The following is an 18,902-nucleotide window of genomic DNA, read 5'->3' as shown; positions in this document are numbered from 1 at the left end:
GATTTTGAGGAGGGGACTGTGGCTTACAAGCCATGATCAGCAGAGAGCTCTGCAAAGAAGATCAGGCTCAGCACATCTATTTGCACCGTCTGGCCCTTGCAGGACATGTCAAGCATCACCTGGCTGGTGTCCTCTGCCTTGCAACGCGTCACAGAAGAGTCCCTGTCCCTGTCCCACCAGCTGACAGCACAGCACACACTGTGTGGGGATGCAACATCGCAGGTGCTCCTCTGTTGCGGTTTCGAGGATGTTACAGCAGACTTTACCCTAGAGCTTCTCTACCCAGCCCGGTTCAGCGCCTCAGTGCTCCAAACCCTCTGTCCCAGGGCTGGACACTGCGCTCTCACCAGCCAGGGAGCCATAAGGCTAGCTCTGGTCCGTCTGCTTCCACAACCGGCGGTGATAAAGGAGGCGAGGAGGGTCTATGCGTTGTGTCCATGGAAGATGTTTATTCGCATGGTGCAGCAGAGGCCAACGACCTCCCCGAGGCAGAGATGCCTCGAGGGCAAAGGCCTCACATGCACAGCCACATGTGGAGCATAGACACACGTGGAGCATAGACCGCAAGATGGCGGAGGGTAAGGGGTTTTATAGGGAAACAGAGAGGGGCAGGGACAGCACACAGGCCCAGTGACCTCTGGGTACAGGGGAGGTACAGGGGCGGAGTTAGGAGTACAGGAACCAATAGGGGAAACCCGAGGGAGTGGCCAGGGCCACGTGGGGTTAGGGTACAGGAACCAATAGGGAAAACTGGGGGCGTGGCTAGGACTACGTGGAGTAGGGAAGGCAGGACAATAGGTGACAAGGACAGTCGTTAAGAAAGGGGTGTGGGGAACTTGCAGCCATTATCACAATATTTCCCCATTTTTTACTAAATTAAAGAGGGAAAGGCTTTTTCTAAAAACTTTCCTAACAAATTTTTAAACAACAGGAAAATGGTAAAACAACATAATGTAAAGCAATAACAAAATTAGTTTTGCTGTGAGTATGGGGAAAACGATGATGCAGCTGGCTGATTTTGATGTTGGAATTCAGTACAGGCTGAATTTTCGGACTGCAGTCATGTTTGTAGTCTGTTTTTCTTTTGCTGGGGTTGCTAAGATGAAGGCAGGGTTTGCAGCAGCAATGGGGTTGTCACCGAAGTCTTTCTCAGCTTAGGAGAGGGAGAAAACTTTGGATGCAGCGCAGCTCCACTGGGTGACACACAGCTCTTCCCTGCTGTGGCTCTGCCGGGTCTGCAACAGTTCTACTAGGCTCTAGCACGGCCGGACAGCAGCACAGCTACAGGGACTGTTTTGGCGCAGCTCTACTAGGCTTCGGGGGCAGTGTCTGCCGCGGGGAGCTAGAGGTGCAGTCTCACCGGCTCCTCCGAGCTTGCCGCGGGCAACTGGAGGTGCGGCTCCGCTCCCAGCCAGGCCATAGCTGCTTCTGGCTGAGAGGGAACACCTGAGAGGATGGGAGGAGGGGCCCACACCGAAGGGAAACACTCAGATGGGGAAGGATCTGTAACCGAAGGGAGTGCCCACCGACGCGGGGGGAGGGGCTACCTTGCAACGCGTCACAGAAGAGTCCCAGTCCCTGTCCCTGTCCCACCAGCTGACAGCACAGCACACACTGTGTGGGGATGCAACATCGCAGGTGCTCCTCCAAGAGCAGCCCAGCATCCAGCTGCAAGAGACGTGGCCGTGGACATTAAATATTGATCTGGGCTTTTCTTGCTTTGCCTCTCTTTTGCAGGGGAAACAAAAAGGCAGCTCACTGAAAGCACTGAAACTTTCAGACTGAAATGTCCTCAAAAATCAGCAAGCAGGATGTATTTGCTGAATACAGTGCTGAGGTTCACAATGCCATCAGCAGCTCCTTTGCCTTGGGGAAGTGCTGGATCTGTCCCCCATGAGCCCCCTGCAGCATTATTCTGGAAAAGGAGAAATTTCAACCCCCATGTTCCCAAATGTTTTCAGGAAATATGTGTACTAATAAGCAGGATTGCCTCTTTAACAAAGACCCTCAGGTGATAATAATTAACTGCTAATACTGGATAATAAAATCTCCATAAAAATAACAAGCTACAGGGCAAGGTTAAGGTTATTATATTATGGTTGAACACACAATTCTTCATACTTGTGATAAAGGCTTTGTCTGTTATGTAAGCAGGCTTGGAAAGGTTTATGATGTCCTTGACTATTCCTTCCCTGATTTAAAAGCTTCAATTTGGCAAACGATGACAGGAAAGCACATGTTTATCTGTTTTCAGCCCCAACTGGCTTTCTGAAATGAGATTTTTAATTTTTTTTTCAGAATTTTTTAGCATAATCAAGGAGAATTAGGCATCAAGCTTCCGATCGCATTAATGAGAGCTTTGAGGTTTAATCTCATCCATTCCACTTGAAAGACATGTTCTGCTATGCATGGAGATATGTTTTATGATTATGGTTTTTTCCATTATATTTGCTCACCACAATAAATAAGGCAAGCTATCTTTCAAAACTATCCATAAATAAATAGGATTGGTTTGAGGTTTCAGAGATAAATTCTTCCTCTTTTTAATGAGCCCATCTCTGCCTTGTAAGTATACAAACTGAAGAGGATAAGAACTGAGACTGACACGCACCACTTACTCATCTTTGCTTACTTATGATTCAGCAACATATAAATTATGCCTAGAAGGAAGAAAAAACACACACACAGATTCCAAAGACCTTTGCAAGACAGACTTTGTGAAGACAGTAATCAAACTCCAGTGTAGCTGCACTATGGCATTTGCAGAAAGGTGTATATTAAAAGTCTGGTATTGCCAGTAGAAGCGGAAGCAACATGGTAGGTGAAGATATTTCTTTCTGTGAAATAATACAGTCTCTAACTTTAAGGAGGAGTGGGTAATGCTTTGTAGGACTCTGGTGACAGTTCCAGTGTTACAGAGCTGACACCATGGCAAATAATGAAAGATATGAAATCAGGCTGTGACTGGAAACATCACAGTGTCTTAATGCTGGAAGTGATATTGTAATGAATGTGTGGGCACCTTGACTACACAGATGTCACTGTGTTGCCCACCACAGCCACAGAAAACTGCCTTTCTGAGAGCAAATGCCTCTCCTCTGCCTCAATGGACCCAGCTTCTGCTATGGACTGCAGGAGACTCTGCTGGAGTCTCCAGAAAGCAGCTGAGAGGTTTAGAGGGAGTGTGATGGATGGTGGTGACACAAACAAGCATGGGCTGTCTGTGCTGCCATACACTGGTGGAGCACAGGGGATTGATACAGGGGATTGTTAGGGACCTTGGCAGCAAACCCTGTATGGGTTTCCATGTGTCTCTGTGGTACACCCTAATCTACCGTGGGTGATACCAGGACTAATAAATGCCTAAAAATTAAGAAAACCCCAACAATATAAATGAATCCATAATCCTTTTAATGATGTTCACTGCATGCCTCTCTGTTTTAGGAAGCCTTTACTGCTGAGCTGGCCAAATGACCCAGAGATCCCAGAGGATCCCAGAAGAACTAGGCTATGAAAGTGTCAAGTGATTGTCACACAAAAATTACTAAGCTGTTTTGGGATGAGTTCTGTTAACTCCAGATATTATATGTAGCAGTTTTAAGTAACTTGTGACTGCTTCAGAGACACTCATGTCATGGATAGATGGTTTAAAAACAATCTCTTCCTCTTTGCTCCTCTAAGTGCTTCAGTGCATTTTAAGCTAGAGAAATGCAAAGACCTGTAAAGCCAATTGCATGACCACTCAGTGACTTCTTTGTAGGTTCAGTTCTGGAAAAAACATGTGCCACATTTCAGCCTTTCATTTTGTAAAGACTGCGGATTTTGTGGGAAGTCACAAAAAGAGAGATGGAGCTGTCTCCTGAAGCTCAGCTTCCTGCTCAGGACTACATGGAGGTTGCACAAGACATTGGCTGAGACTGGGAAATGGTGACACTCAAAGTCAAAAACAAAAAGGGAAAGTAATGCAGCTGAACAAGCTTAAGAAGCTCTGATGTTAAGCTTCAGTCTCTTGAACATAGTTTCTGTCCCCTGATACCAAGGGTTTTCTCCACACAACACATTCTTAAGCGCAGACATTTTGTGTATGCTGAAAATGCACGATGTATACAGTAAGCCATCAAGTGATTCAGAGAAGAAAAATCTGTGAAGGGTTACTAAGTATGAATCTACCACCTCTGGCTGAGGAAGTCATTGAGCCACAAATTTCTGAAGGCAGAGAGGATAGTGAGGATGTACCACCATCTCTGCTTTTATCCCTTTCCTTGGGGCATGCTGCTGTTTCATGCTGGAGACAAGACGTGTGGCTAGACAGACCTTTGCTCTGAATTGCCCTGGCTCTTCATATTTACTGCAGAGAGATAATGACTGATCCCAAGCAGAATGATAAAGATTTTTAAAGCAAGTAAGTAACAACATTGTTAAATCTTGGCTCCTCACAGCTGCTGACTATAAAGCTTGATTAAAAGGTCCCAGTTCTGCTAGGGGGCTCTAAGGAAGTGGTGGGAGAGGGGTAAATGAGTCCTCTGCACACTGAGCCTCTTGTGCTCCCAACACCTGATTATGCCAGCCTGAGAGGCACTGAACAAGATCTGAAAGAAAGTGGGTTTCATTTCCTTTTCTTTGTAACTGAGGCTACCAGTTCCTAGTTACAACATTTTACAAGTTGTTTGCAGTAGTGAATTTTTATACTATCCACTTTGTCTTGACTAAACTTGACTCTGTAAGTAAAGAATGAGATAATTATGAGAACCAAACACTTATCAGTGGTCTATCTAATAGAGTAACAGAGGGCTAAACCAGGGAAACTAGTGTGTGAAAATAATAGCAAAGTCAGTGATGGGTTTGGGTGGATATTGAACATTTAAGAAGACAAACTTAGACAAACAAATAAATAGAAGGATAAATACTTGTAATACGTATCTTGGAAGAATAATGTTCTGAAATATTAAATAGTGAAAGTTCAGGAACAAGAAATAATACAGGTGTTGGGGAGGTGAGGGATGTAAAGGAATTAAGCAAAGATTAAGCAAAGGATACTGAAAAGATGCTCTGGAATCGTTTCCAAGCAAGAATATTCAGAATAATTTGAAGTTTTCAAGGGAAATGTAAGGGCAAAAAGACAGTGTAATGAACTAATGGTAGACAAAGGGGCTAGGAGAACCAGTAATCTTCTGCAAATATATCAAGATTTAAAAAAAAAAATACTAGAATGGCAGTAGATTCCATTAATAAATGAGGAAGGGAAAAAATTAATGACTTTAAAATGGCTGAGACATTCAACTCCTTTGTTAGATGTATTGTCAGAATAAAAAATGCATACATGAAGTTTGAATAATTAGTAAGGGGTGAAGACACTGTTGGCATCACTACCAATAAAGGTCTGTTGACTGAGAATTTGGAAAATGCAAACAAAGTCAACTGAAGTTCAGTGAAATTGCCTAACCCATTTGATGAACTTGGGTAATTTCTAGAGGCAAAAAAAATCGTGGCCAATAGGAACTGTAGCTGATGGGTAGAGCAACTGCCCCAGCAAATGTAAATTTTAGCATGGTAACTGGACAAAGATTCAGAGAAAAGGAAGAAGAATCATTGAATGCAGTGGCATTCATTCAGTGCCATTCCCATGGCATTTCTTGAATTTACAGATAAACTTCTTGTGACTTTGCTTTCTGAAGAATAAAAGAGCCTTGAGCAGTGAGCTGAATGATGTAAAAAATATATATGTTTTGGTGGGGAGTCTTTTTCAAGCAAAGGCTGACTTGGTTTGTGATTAAAGGGGCAGGATGGGCCACACAGCTAGGAATCAAAACCTTTTGCTAAAATGCTTTGAGGTAATCGCTAATGTTTGGGTTTGCTCTGCATCATGTCTTATACACAGCTGGTGTCACACAAATAACAGGTATCTGCCTGTAGGCAGTGTCAATCTTTGGGAGGAATGCCTTATATATTAATACCTATATGTCTAAGTTGATAATAACAGCTCTGATTGCCATGTGATTACACATTAGAAAACGCATTAGAAGACCTTCACCTTTTTACGTAACAGTGAACAGATTGATTTTGTGTTTACACAGGTTATTATTTCCCCTTCTAAGTGGAAGCATGAGTGGTCTGGATGGATTCCATCACAGAACCACCTTACTAATTTTCTTGGGAATTTGGGAGTGAGTTAAAATTTCAGCACAGCACCGGCATAGCAGCACACATTGCTAAATGGAAGATGTTGCATTACCACTTCTGTCTCCTTCAAGATAAGCCCCATTCCTTGTTGGGCTGGAGCTCTGATGCCGCAGGCCAGTAGATGAGGATCCCCCTGGAGACACCTGGGCAGGACGATGGCTGCAGGAGGAGGAGGAGCCTCCAGCAGGATGTCCATCTGCAGGACTCTGGCGCACGGGGTACATGGAGCCCATGGAACCCAAGGCAGCGTCGGCAGGATCCACACTGTACTGCTTCCTGGTCGGGGCATCAGCCATGTAGTCCTCAGGTACAACTGTCTCTGCTCAGGAAGCCCAGACACAAAATAAACATCAGTAAAACAGAATCTATTTTAATCAAACCTTAAAAAAATATTTTTGGCCAAGATTTCAATTTTTTTAGTCAAGAAGTGTAACTCCATTTTCAAACTGGTGTACAGACAGCTGGCCCCAGGAGAGATCCTTGCTGAGAATTAATAAACAGTGAAGGGAAACACAACCACTCAAAGTCAGTAGAGTCACAAGAGGGAAACTATGGCTTGATATGAGTTGTCCATGTCAGCTTACAATATTATTCTCCATAAAGTCCTGGGCCACAGACTGGCAGGTCCCATTTGCCTCATGGTGGTCCTCAAATACACTGAGACTAGAGGATTGAAAGGAAGGAGACAGAGGAGGACAACAGGAGGGACAGACAGTTTGTTGGGTTCAAAATGCCTGGCAGCCAGCAGGAAGGAGTGAAGCTAATAAAGCAAAGCACTCTGGCTGCAATTACTGAAATTAATCAGAAGTGTCCTCAGCTGCAGACATCCATCAGGCCCGGTATCCCACAAGGATATAGGCTTGATGACTGATGAGCACACCCAAGGTTTATCATGGGCAGATATGTGTTATGTGTGAGTCACTTGGACCTGACTCAGGTTCAGATGAATGTGCCAGCATCACAGATAACTGCAAACCATGGCTATGGTTCCTTTTCTCTCCATGGCACTTTTCATGCTATGTAGGAGCTAAAAACCTTGCTTTTCAGATTCCTCCCAATAAAACAAATTTTGCACTTAAAGATCCATTTTAGAGATTTATACTCCCCTTTGCTTGAGGGTCTAACAAGCATGAGGCAGGTCTAGCCCCAGGTTTTGCAGTATGCAGATGTTTTTTGCCCCTCAGACTTAGGCTCAGGTCTGTCTCTGTCTGGACTGACACGTCCATGCCTGTGTCACTGTCCTCCTCCTCCAGTCTCCTCATATCCAAGTCTTTCCTGATTACATTTTTTTGTCTTCACAAAAGATGGCCAAAGGTCTTCCTCCTCCTCTTTCCTACTGCTGTTCTCCCTGTAAAACCAGCCCAGCCCCAGTGTCATTGCTGGGGTACAAGCAGAGCCCTTGGAAACCTCTGAGATCTCAACCTTCACAGAATGCTGCTGGCAACCTGCACTTCCCACCTGGCAGGCAGGGAGTCCCTAGATTAGGGCAGTGCCTTCCATTGCACCATGACATTTCTCTGAGCTGTTGAAAAGGACACTTTCCTCATCATGTGCACTTTCCCTCCAGAGACATCTAAGCAGGGTGAAATTTCCTCCATGGTGCCACACATCAACTTCCTGGCCTGAGCAACACTATCCTCCTGATGTATTATGCAGCCTTATTGAGAAACAGGAAGAATCAATGCTGTAATTCATGTCATAAAATACAAACTCCATTGCTAATAGATGTTGAGGCTGTAACAAAGTTTTCCTTTTAATTTACGTTTTTACTCTTTTCCTTAAAAAAAAGCAACAACACAACTTGGCAGCTGTGTGCAGTAGTTGATGTTAAACGAACATGATTTAGTTGGACAACTCAAATACTCAAGAGTTCTGCCATGCCAGCATCCTGGCTTGTATGTCAGACCACAGCACAGATTTCTGTTACACTATTTTATTTTATTACTTCTGTCTTTTAAAATTTTGTCCCATTCTGGGCCAAGGCTGGACTCACCATAGGGCAAACAGATTTGAAGGAAAGCTGCAAATGTGAAGTTTCCTCGCTCTTGGGCTTTGCAACTGCAACTTGCCTTTGCAACTGCAAGTCACTTTCCTTTAGCAAGACTTTTTTCCCTTAGATGATTTGGATTCTTGCAGCATGCATTCAGGTGTCCTGCTGCTTTCTGCCAGGGATTTCTGAGCTTGATTCTCATACAAATACAGATAGGGTGTAATTCAACTGAATTCAATGGAGTTCAGATAACGTAACACATAAGAGAAATGGGAATCAGACACTCTGAACCTTTCTCCCTAACCTCCAACAGATGCCAAAATTATATAGCGATTGAGCTAAATACCTTGCTTTTCAAACTCCTCCCAATAAACCAAAGAAAATCCAATCAAGCCTCCTCATTCAAAGGAATTTAATTACTGTGTAGAACACTTGCAATAAAAGCCTCTTATGCACAAAGAAGATGGCTCTTTCTGCAGCATCCTGCCTGCACTGCATGGAATAATTATGCCTCTTGTGAATCATTACCTCTTTATTCCAGGAAAAGAATGCTCTTTTAATATGATTACAATATGAAGAAGACATAGACTATCAAAACAACAAACAGCACATTAAAAGAGCCCTGCTAAATAAACAGCATACAGCTTTTATTGCTATGGATGTAAATTACTCCAAAATTTTTGAGCAGACACCAGGGATTTTTTGATGGATGTCAGACTGTCTCAACATTCTGTGTGAAATAAGACATGTGCAGATAAAATCTCCATGTGGAAAGACACCCATGAATTGTGTACAAGACTATAACAAGGAGCCAATCTCTCTCAGTTCTGTTCCTAAACTTGCTTAAGACTCTTTTCTTGATCTAGATCAATTTATTCCACATCTCTGCTTTGGGCTCCAAAATGGGAGTAATGATGCCTATTGCTATGGACCAAGCAAGAACCTCCATTCATTACCATATGAAACATGGAAGGTGCTCTGGGAATTTGAAAAGTCATATTAATGCCTTCACTGGACCAGGGGGAGCAGGGATTTTCTCAAGCAGTCTACTGCCCAAAAGCTAAAAAAATGTGTGGAAACTCTTTGTGTTCCTATTTTTCCAGCTCTTTGTTAGTTTGTACCAGAGAGAAGCTGCATGGGTTGAGGTCCCACTCATGATGTGCATGAAAATATCTGCATTTTGTAAGCTCCCAGAAGGCTTTGTAAAGTGTATGGCCATCACAGTTTCTAATCCCACTTTGGCCAATTAGGAAAAAACCATATTTTCTAAGACAATAGAATAAAATATAAGTCTCTACTGGGGTTGAAAATGCAACAGTTCATAAATCTGTAGCTTGGCCCTTCTGTATTCTGTCACACTTTCATATTTTATTTTGTAGGTAGTCAGTTCCACATATTAGTGAGAAACTAGTACACGATGCTTTAAAGCAGGATTTATGAGAAAGCTGCTTCGAGCTTTTGCTCTGAGCACAGTAGTCTCTATTACAACTGCTTGCCACCCTGAGATGCTTAAGCCATTTTGGCTTAGTTTTCCTTTCCATGAACAGTCTACAGGCAGCTGGATTGAAAAGCCCAAGGCTGTTACATCCAGCTCACCTTAAAAAGCAACAAAGGAGGAGAGAAAAAAGCCACAGCTGCTTTCCCAATTTAAAAATGCGCATTTCTTTAGCTGAGCTTCTTTAAAGTAGCAGCCTGTAAGGTTCCTAGCCAAATTCCTGAAGATGGGTCAGCCGAGAGTTAAAAGAGCCTGAGAATCTGCAGCTAACCTCCCAGCTCTGCTGCAAACCTCTGGAGTGACCTTGGTCAGGTTATCTGTCACCTCTGGAGCTCAGTTCTCCATTAGGATGAAGGGAAATACTTGTTTCGTCTCTCACTTCTGTAACATGTTAAGTTCTTTTTCCCAGCAGTATCCATTTGCTGCTGCGGCATTCCACGTGGTTGCATACTGCATGTATGAAAGCAAAACACAAACACTGGGCCTTTGGTAGCATCTGGGAACAGAGACACTCCAGAAAAACCAAAGAATTTACTCTTGTTGTACATTAGGAAAGCCAATGAAAATCTATTTCAAGTCAAGCAGGAAATGAAGAGGAGTATATACATGGGAAATCTGATCCCTAGCTGACCTTTTCCTGAGCAGATCTAATCTCTTACTTTTTCTTCAACATCTTAAAAAAAGCCCAAACTTAGTTTGTTAGAATCTCTCCTATAGGTTAAAGCTCCTTCTAAACTCCAGAGACATTCTATTCTGCCTTCTCTCCTCCCAGGCCAAACATGCCTGGAGCTGCTTTCCTCACCTGCTGCTGCTCCCACATCACTGCTCATGTTACCTCTTTCTCTCCATTTACCTCTCTCAGGCTCTCTTTCCTCATATGCTCCACCTGCTTCTCCCTCTGTTCTTCCCCATCACCTCTTCCTACTTCTTCTTCTGTCATGTTAGCACTAGAAGAGACCTTGCTCTAACTCCGCTTTCCTGCACCTACAACATCACCCTTTTCCCATTTTGCCAGTTATTTCCCTGTCTCTCTTTTCTATTCTCCCTCCTCCCACACATGATTTGCATAGCCATTTTCTCCCCAGGCTGTTCCCCTTCTACCTGTCTCACTCTTTCATTGATCCAGTTTTCCCTTCCCTGATACCTCCATGGCTTTTTCTGGGTTCATCCCCAGCTTGCTGCTTGGACAGCAGAGTCCAAGGTAGAGCAGTGAACTGGGACCAGAGTCCCTTTTCCCACTTAGCAGCCATATCCTGCACAGCCATTAAGTGGCTGCATCTGGGTGAAGGCTGCATGAGGCACTGCTAGAAACACACACCCCTGGCTCTGAGCATGCTGGACACTGATCCTCAAAAGGTCCTCTTTTACACACCAGTAGCTTCCCAGGACAGCTGCCCTTCCTTCTAGGACAATACTTTGATGTCATTTCTTAACCTTTTACTTTACCACCTGCAACGCTCAATCATTTGTATTTGCTTTAATTAAATTCCTCATTAACTTCTATTCCTCACAGTCAATACAGATTTATTTCTTTCTTTTCTCTGCCCCCACTATTCCTTTTTTGTGTCTTCTCCTATTCCTCATATCATTTAGTGATGGGCTTTGCCCTCTGACCCTTCCCTGTACCTTTTAAAGTGCTACCATATATTGTCTATAATGGGCTGACCAGATGTGAACTCCATATTTTAAGCAGCATGATATCATAGCTTCCTCAGACCTCTCCTTTCTCCCAGCCAGTGACAGCCTTTTTTCATCTCCCATTTTGAGACGAGCCAGCCACAGTGTCAAAATCCTATCGAGAGACTCCTTTTTTGTATGGTTTTATCTTTGCCTGTATTTTATAGTTCCTGAGCCTGGCTCCAGTCCCTTGCACAAGCATGACATTTGCCCTGTCTGAGAGGTGGGAGGAGTGGGAGAAAGGAGGAAGGGAGAAAGGGGAGGGGACAGTCTCAGGCAGCAGTTTAGAAACCCTGCATCTCAGCCTCCATGACAGGAAAAATAGAAGTGGGGAAACACAAAAAGCGAATGTTGAAAAGGAAATCCTTCAGGTGAATTTAACCATCAGTTCCACCTAATGTAAGCCAGAGAGGGAGAGAGCAGAAATATATGAACAGTATTTATGATTGTGAAAGATTTGCCTTGGCTCTGAACTGCTATCTTCTGTTTTAAACATCAACCCTTAGAAGATTTTAAAATAAATTTTTCTGTGCCTTCCAAACAGCCTCACACATTTCTGTCCAGTCAGGAATGTACCACGGTCCTTATCTTCCCTGCAGTTTGAGCCTGCATGCATCTATCTAAAGATAAGAGTTCCCTGTGATGGATTAAGACTTTCCAGCTCTGCCTGCTGTGATTTACTCTGGGATTACAGCACCAGCCCATTCCTTTTAGCTCCACTGCCCATCCAGACATGCAGCACAACAAAAATATGATGTCACCTCTTAGCAGATGTTTCTACACTGTGTCAACACCACTCTCTGGTGCATGCATCTGCACCCTACACAGCTGGGCAAGGACCAGACCTTTTCCACACTGACCCGTGGCTGCCACAGTTTGGCTGGACAAGGAAAATATTACAGGGAATGACATCTGGTTTGTGGCAGCAGAGCCGAGCTGCTCGCTGCTTGCCAAGGCAGAGTGGCACGGTGACACATCCCCAGGGAGTCACAGCATCCCTGAGGCTGCTGCAGAGAGGCAGTGAGTGAGCAGGCAGCCCAGGGCATCCGCCAGCAGCAGGTCAGGGCTGTCACGCCTGTGGTTTTCAGTCTACGGGAGAACTTTTGCATGGGTTATAGGAACACACAGTTGCATCCACAGGGGAAAAAAGGCGGGGTTGGTAGTCAGTCAGAACAGGAAAATGTAAATATGCCTCATTCACTTGTGAATGCAGATATTATGAACACTGAAACCGTGGTCACACTGTGGAGATAAAACCTGCCATGAATTCTCCAGGGTTTAGTCTGAAGCTTGACTGCACCATGTATCAGCTAGCTGTGTCCTAGCTGCTAAAAAATATTTTGCATTAACTGAAATACTGAGTCCCCCAAGGAGAAGCTGCTAGTCAGTTAACATCAAGAATCTAAATTTTTTAGAGAATTTTCCAAAATCCAATGTTGTCCTGATTACAAGGTCTTCAGCATAAGCAATTTTTTTTCATTATTTAAACAATTTCCCTTGAGTGTTGCAGCCCAGACAACAGCCACATTGTGTTTAGTGCAGTAGAAGCAGGGAATGAAACCAGTTGGGAACAGATCAACATGGTTTTATTGTCCAAACTGAATAAAAAGGTAGACTAAATTCAAAAGCTAGCTGCTGACAAATATATTAGATTTAATAATAAAAGGTGCTCATGTGAATAAACAACCCATTGAGGAATTTTTTTCCATTTTTAAAGTGCTTGGGGAGGAGTGAGTAAATGTGTTACAATGGAGAGGTTTCAGTCCTGTGTTACGGCACAGGCAAATTGTTTAGGCACACCCACAAGTGAAAGCAAAGGGATTTCAATGGCACAGGGATCCAGGCTGCAGAAAAAGTCTTCCTTTGGTCTCTTCCACCTGACTTCAGACCTGCTCCTCCTTTCTCTTCCCTTCTCCCTTGCCTTTATGTTGTACCAAAGTGTACATCATGAGAAGAAGATTTATCAGGGTTGTATAGTTTTGTGTCTTAACACAGCAATGGTTCTGCAATGGCAGAGGGAGATGGCAGAGGCTGTGATCGATCTTTTCAGTTTCCAGCTTCTGGCAGTAGATAGAGGGACTTTTCTATCAAGGTAGTTTACAATGCACTCCATATCCCTATAAATCAGCATTGATAGAAGTCAGAAAAAGCTGTATATAGAATAGACTAGATGAAAATTACTGTGTTATTTGAAAATTTCAAGGTATTATGTACTGGGATTCTCTGCAGATTAAGTGCTTAGTGCATTTCTGCTTTTCTACCACTGTGATGAATGTCTCTGAATCACATTGCTTAGTACTGGCTTAAAATATTTAACAGTAATTTTTTTATTGTTTGAAAAACAAATAATTTGAGACACAAGAAGTGAGATGTCTACAGCAAAATGCAGTAACTACAAAATAAAGTGTGTTTGCTCATTAATAAATATAATAATCTTATCTGGAAATAAGGTAGAATAGTACATAGGAAGCATGAGCCTGTGCATGTGTTTGTATGCAGGTATAAGATCTTTTATAAAGTCTTTGCTTCATTTCTCCCTGCCCATTGCTGCTGCTCAGCTGAACTTTCTGATATTTCTTCTGTCATATAAGCAGAACATATATGGACCCTGAAGTCTTAGCTTCCCTTCACAAAACCTTTATTTTCCTGTCTTCTCTGCTGCTGCTTCTGACATCCCTGGTTGACCTCAATCCCAGCAGCTAGGAACTCACCAATTCCCCTTTGTCAAGCCTTTTTATCCCCTCCTCTTTCCATGCTCCCACAGGGCCAGCTTCCCTCCACATCGCTGTGCTGCACTGTGCCATGCTGCTGGGGAGCTGGGCTTACCCTGGAACCTCATCCTAGGATTCATCCCCAGCCTTGCTGTGTTTTCCTTAAATGCAGCTTCTCTGATGAAGATCATCAAGCCACTGCCACCTTTTTGTTTAAGTCACTTCTGTAACCGTATCTCTTCCATGAATAAATGCACCACAAAGGCTCTGATTCCCCAAGCCACCATTTGCAGCTAATTTTCAGTCAGAGATGTATTTCTCTTGCCCAGCTGCTGGTGGTGCAACTCCTTGCCTTTCACCCTTACCTTGCTCACTGCTGCCCTTGGGCAGCACCATCTCAGCATGACCACCAAACTGCACGTCACCACCAACAATTTGCTTCTGGTGCTCTCTTAATTGCTTTAATTCCCTGCTTTGTGCTCATTTTGCCAACAGATTAATGTTCTCCAGGCAGATGCTGTGTGTTACTACTTTCCGAAAGGCATTTTGATGTGCTCCATATAATTACTGCAAACAAATAAATCCTAAGGAACTGGGGAGCACTGTTGATTAAACAGTGGCCAAGACTTTTAAAGAAAAACAGTAGATGTTTTATTTCCATGGAAATGGAAATGCCATTGTCTGTGGGTTTCCATTTGTTTTGTAGTGAGCTGTAAAATGATAGAGAGAAGCAGAAGGTAGATAAAGACAGATAAGGGAGGCATGACGATAAAAAACTAAAAAAGAGAGCAGCATGGGGAAGGTGAAAAACTGAGCCGAAGAACTGAAAAACATCCAAGCAAAAATCAGTGATTTCCTGTGAAAAAAATTCTGAATCTTGTTTGAGACGTGTGGAATTGAAACAGCCTAAATACCAGACTCCCTTTCCCCACTCTCAGCTGTCTCTGCTTCCTGCCATGGAGGTGCAAGCTCGGGTGCTGCCAAAGTCACCACCTACCAGGCAGTCCCAGAAGCAAGAGCCCTCTCATCTAGATTCACAAGCAAAAGTTCCACTCTCTTCCAAAACCCTTTCTTGTTTTATCTTTTACTTAATAAGTCCTGGATCCCGAGGACCATCTTTTTTCCCAATTGCATCTTTGAAAAGCCAGGTGAGTCATGTTGGCTTATGTTTGCAGCACTTGCATAGTGCTGCAAACATCACCAGATTTTTCATCACCAGTTCTGGCTTGTGGCCTGCTCATCTGACTGCCTGAAATTCTAGTATATTGGATCACAGGCATTTGGATCAATATTTTAAAAGTTCAGGAATGGAAATTCCTGTTTCAAGTTTAATTTAAGCTATTTAAAATAAAAGCCTGGACTATTAACTTCACATAGGTCCTAAAGGAATCACATAGCCCTAGGGAAAAGTCATAACCAGCTGAAACAAAGTTAATGCTAAACCTGGAGCTAAAACAGAGTGACAATCACATGATTTACCTGACTGAGGCTCTAAAAGTGGCCATGCTTCCTCCACATGACTCTGCTTGTAAAGCTTGAATTAAATGCATAGGCCCAGGGGTATTCTTTTCTGTAGTGGATATGATCTCATCCATCATGCTTCATGCATTTATACCCATCATTTCGTCCACTTTCCCTATATATACCCTTTGATATGGAGAAATAAAGCCTCCTTAAATTCTATCTCATAGCCTGACTCTCTTTTCTAACCTCCATGGCCACAGCCCAGGCAATATCCAGCACTGTTGGTGTCTGTGCCATGGCACTGAGCACATCTTGGGCTGAAGGACGAAAAGGCCTTTGGGCTTTTCCTTATTCACTGCTGAGAGCAGGGTGCTTACCCTCACAGAGGTAACTTTGCAAAAGGGATTAACTTCCTTGCACCCCCTCAAGTCAGTGAAGGTAAAACAGCCCAGCAGAATGTGGGAAGGAGGATTTCCCTTGGGCTGGCTGCTGGAGGGGTGTCTGCTTACAGCTTCATTGCTTAGCATCCACAGGGAGATACAATTTCATAAACTTAAAGGAACAGAAAGGGAGTCTTTCTCCATTTGTGAGTTAGCAAACAGTAATCTCACAACTTAAAGGTCAGAAAGTTCAATTTATCCAATTCTGCCAATTCTATAGAGTCCAAGCAAATTACATCACAGCTGAATTTTCTCTCTCCCATCCATCTCTTATTTTTCTTCCTGCCAGTATTAGCTCCTTAGTGTACATTTTAGTAGTTCCTTCTGATCTAAATTTAAAGGGTAGGAATGCTAAAGCCTCTGTTTCCACCCTCATGAAACCACTCCACAGGAGCACTGACTGACTCTCTCTTTTCTTTCACCCTCTGCCTTTACTTCCTACCCCTTGGACCATCCTAAGCTGTTCCTGTCCCTCCCCAGGTTTTTGCCTTGCCTTCGCCTCTGCCACAAAGTTACCACCCTGGACACCTCGTTTCAGGAAGCCAATCCTCAGGATGGTGCTCCAGATGCAAGCAGGACCTCAGCATGAGGGTTCTCGGTGGGCTGCCTTGCCCTGTGGCCAGCTGTGTCAGGTGGGGAGGGAGAAGCACCCAGCCTGCTGATGGATGCACTCAGGGATGGATGGATGGATGGATGGATGGATGGATGGATGGAAGGAAGGAAGGAAGGAAGGAAGGAAGGAAGGAAGGAAGGAAGGAAGGAAGGAAGGAAGCAAGGAAGGAAGGAAGGAAGCAAGGAAGGAAGGAAGGAAGGAAGGAAGGAAGGAAGGAAAGGAATGCAGCCATCCCACCCTTTCTTGACTGTACTGCAGGCTCTGTCATCAATCTGAAAGCCACAAAGACCACATAAACTTTTTATATTATACTTTGTTGTGGCTGGATGGCTCTGCTCCCTTTTTAAGAGTGACCTTAATGTTTTATTTATTGTTTAAAGGATAATGATCTTGGTAGAGGAATATATGAGGCAATAAATGGCCTTTGCAGGTAATTAAATGCTGAGGAGCACTGAAGCTATTGATAGCCATAAAAGCCATTTATTCCAAGTGTGCTGAGAAGCCAGGAGCACTGTTCCTCATAGCATGCAACAAGACAAGATTAAACAAGCCACAATACTAGAGAGGGGAAAGACAACATTTTTCTTTCCTTCCCAGGGCTTGAAACTTCTGAGCTGTTGTTTATTTGGTGCTTGGAACAAAAAATATTGATTGTAATAATATGTGGTTTCCTATCATATTATTCTTTTTTTCCTATCTGATTTAGAAGGGCTTTGCACATGTTGGCAAGAATCATTGACCTCCTTCAACAAAAATTCAAATACAGGCACAGGAGGGAAGGGTGGCTTGCCCACACAGTCAATGGGAAAGTCTCTTATAAAAATCCAGCTCCCAGACCAGTGTCTTGCCTACTTAGTCATGCTCCTATTGTGCATTGCTGTTGTGCTTCTCATAGCAGCTTTTCAAGGGCTTGTGGATAGTAACAGCTCACTGACCTACAGACAGAGGCACTAACATCCTGCTGTGCTTCTGCTCTGTGTAGATCCCTACTTCCAGCCAGTGCCATGAGAAGAGATGCTGTTCTCCTGTGGACAGTAGTAGGGAACTCCAAATGGTATCTATGTATCCAAATTTGATTTGGCCTTGGGGAGAATCGCAAGGCTGGGAACCTTATTCACAGACCTTTGCATCTTCCCCCTGTGATGAGAACGATATAGGGTGGCCACAGAAGTTCTTGCATAAAGGAAGTTTTGCTGCAGCCACATGCAGCCATGCTCTTTGTGGAGACATCAATTGTCTAACAGCACAAAACAGCCCAACCCCAAGATTTGGGACAGAAAGAACAAGGGAAGGATTGACAGAAAGGGAAAGTAGATGTTTATCAAATTTCACACTGTGCATAAGAGAAACTACTTCCATTTCTGTGCCCACCAACAGGTTAGCCAGAAGTTTTTTAGCAAGCATACTTTCCTCTAAAAAACAGTCTAATATCTCATAGGTGCATGTCAACAGTATAGGGGTGTCCTAGAAATGTCCCTTTCACATGCTCCCATCCAAGCCTCCATTAGCTGAGCATGAAACAAATGATGAAATCTGAATGCAGAGTGGAGGCAACTTACAGGAACTCTGTTGGCTTCCCATCAAGTAGCCCTTGGCACACTTCACAGCATTTTCTGCACAGGTCAGCCAGGTCTTGCCATCATTATAGCTCAAACTCCTCTACCCTCCCCTAGAAGATTCTGGGGTGCAGGGCCAGAGGTGCTTTGGACCCAGGTGCTGTGGGGACAGGTAACGTGTCAGGATTTGCTGTGATGTAGACCTGAAGCTGGGCATTTCCCAGATGAAGGCCTGGGAGTCATCCCACCACTGCACCCCACAAATTGCTCTCATGAGCCAGAAAGCCCCTTCACAGCTGAGACAGAGCCAAGGGAAATGATCCATGTGAGACATGAGACACATGAGGGGCACTGGCAAGGCAGGCAGAGCATGGGGCTCAGGTGCAGGGAAGGTAATGTACAGCCAACAAGGCTCATTGCAGAGGCCAGCTCTAGGCACAGCCTGATGAGTGTGCACTTCCCAGGCATGTAAAACATACTTGTAAGTGATATATGCATATGTCAACAAATCCCACCTGGCCTGTACACAGCCATTAGCATCTGGCAGCTTGCTGTGAGCACAGGTGAATTATGGCTTAGGGGCATGTGCTTTGGGGCAAGGTTAAAAGGTGATTGCTACAGGGTGTAAGTGGATTGATATGACTGGACACGATGCCGGCTGCTCCTCTCACTTCTGACGGTGTAAATCAAGAGTAACTGCACCAAAGTCAATACATGGATTACATTCATTGGTGCAAAGGGGCTGAAAAGCACATGATTTTAAAAGAAAGGACATC

At 43.8% G+C, this 18,902-nt stretch overlaps 1 protein-coding gene across 1 annotated transcript in view; it reads right to left on the bottom strand.

Moving 5' to 3' along the window:
* SCML4 (Scm polycomb group protein like 4) overlaps nucleotides 1-18,902 on the bottom strand; it is a 66,649-nt gene that overhangs the window by 9,000 nt on the left and 38,747 nt on the right. The window contains exon 7 of the mRNA XM_085056216.1: nucleotides 6,233-6,499. Coding sequence (XP_084912342.1) covers nucleotides 6,233-6,499 — 267 coding nt within the window. The remainder of the gene's footprint in view (nucleotides 1-6,232; nucleotides 6,500-18,902) is intronic.

The sequence above is a fragment of the Lichenostomus cassidix genome, chromosome 3, assembly GCF_008360975.1.
Source record: "Lichenostomus cassidix isolate B80296 chromosome 3, HeHo_3.0, whole genome shotgun sequence".
In the NCBI taxonomy this organism is placed as follows: Eukaryota; Metazoa; Chordata; class Aves; order Passeriformes; family Meliphagidae; genus Lichenostomus; species Lichenostomus cassidix.
This window is presented reverse-complemented; position numbering and strand designations above follow the sequence as displayed.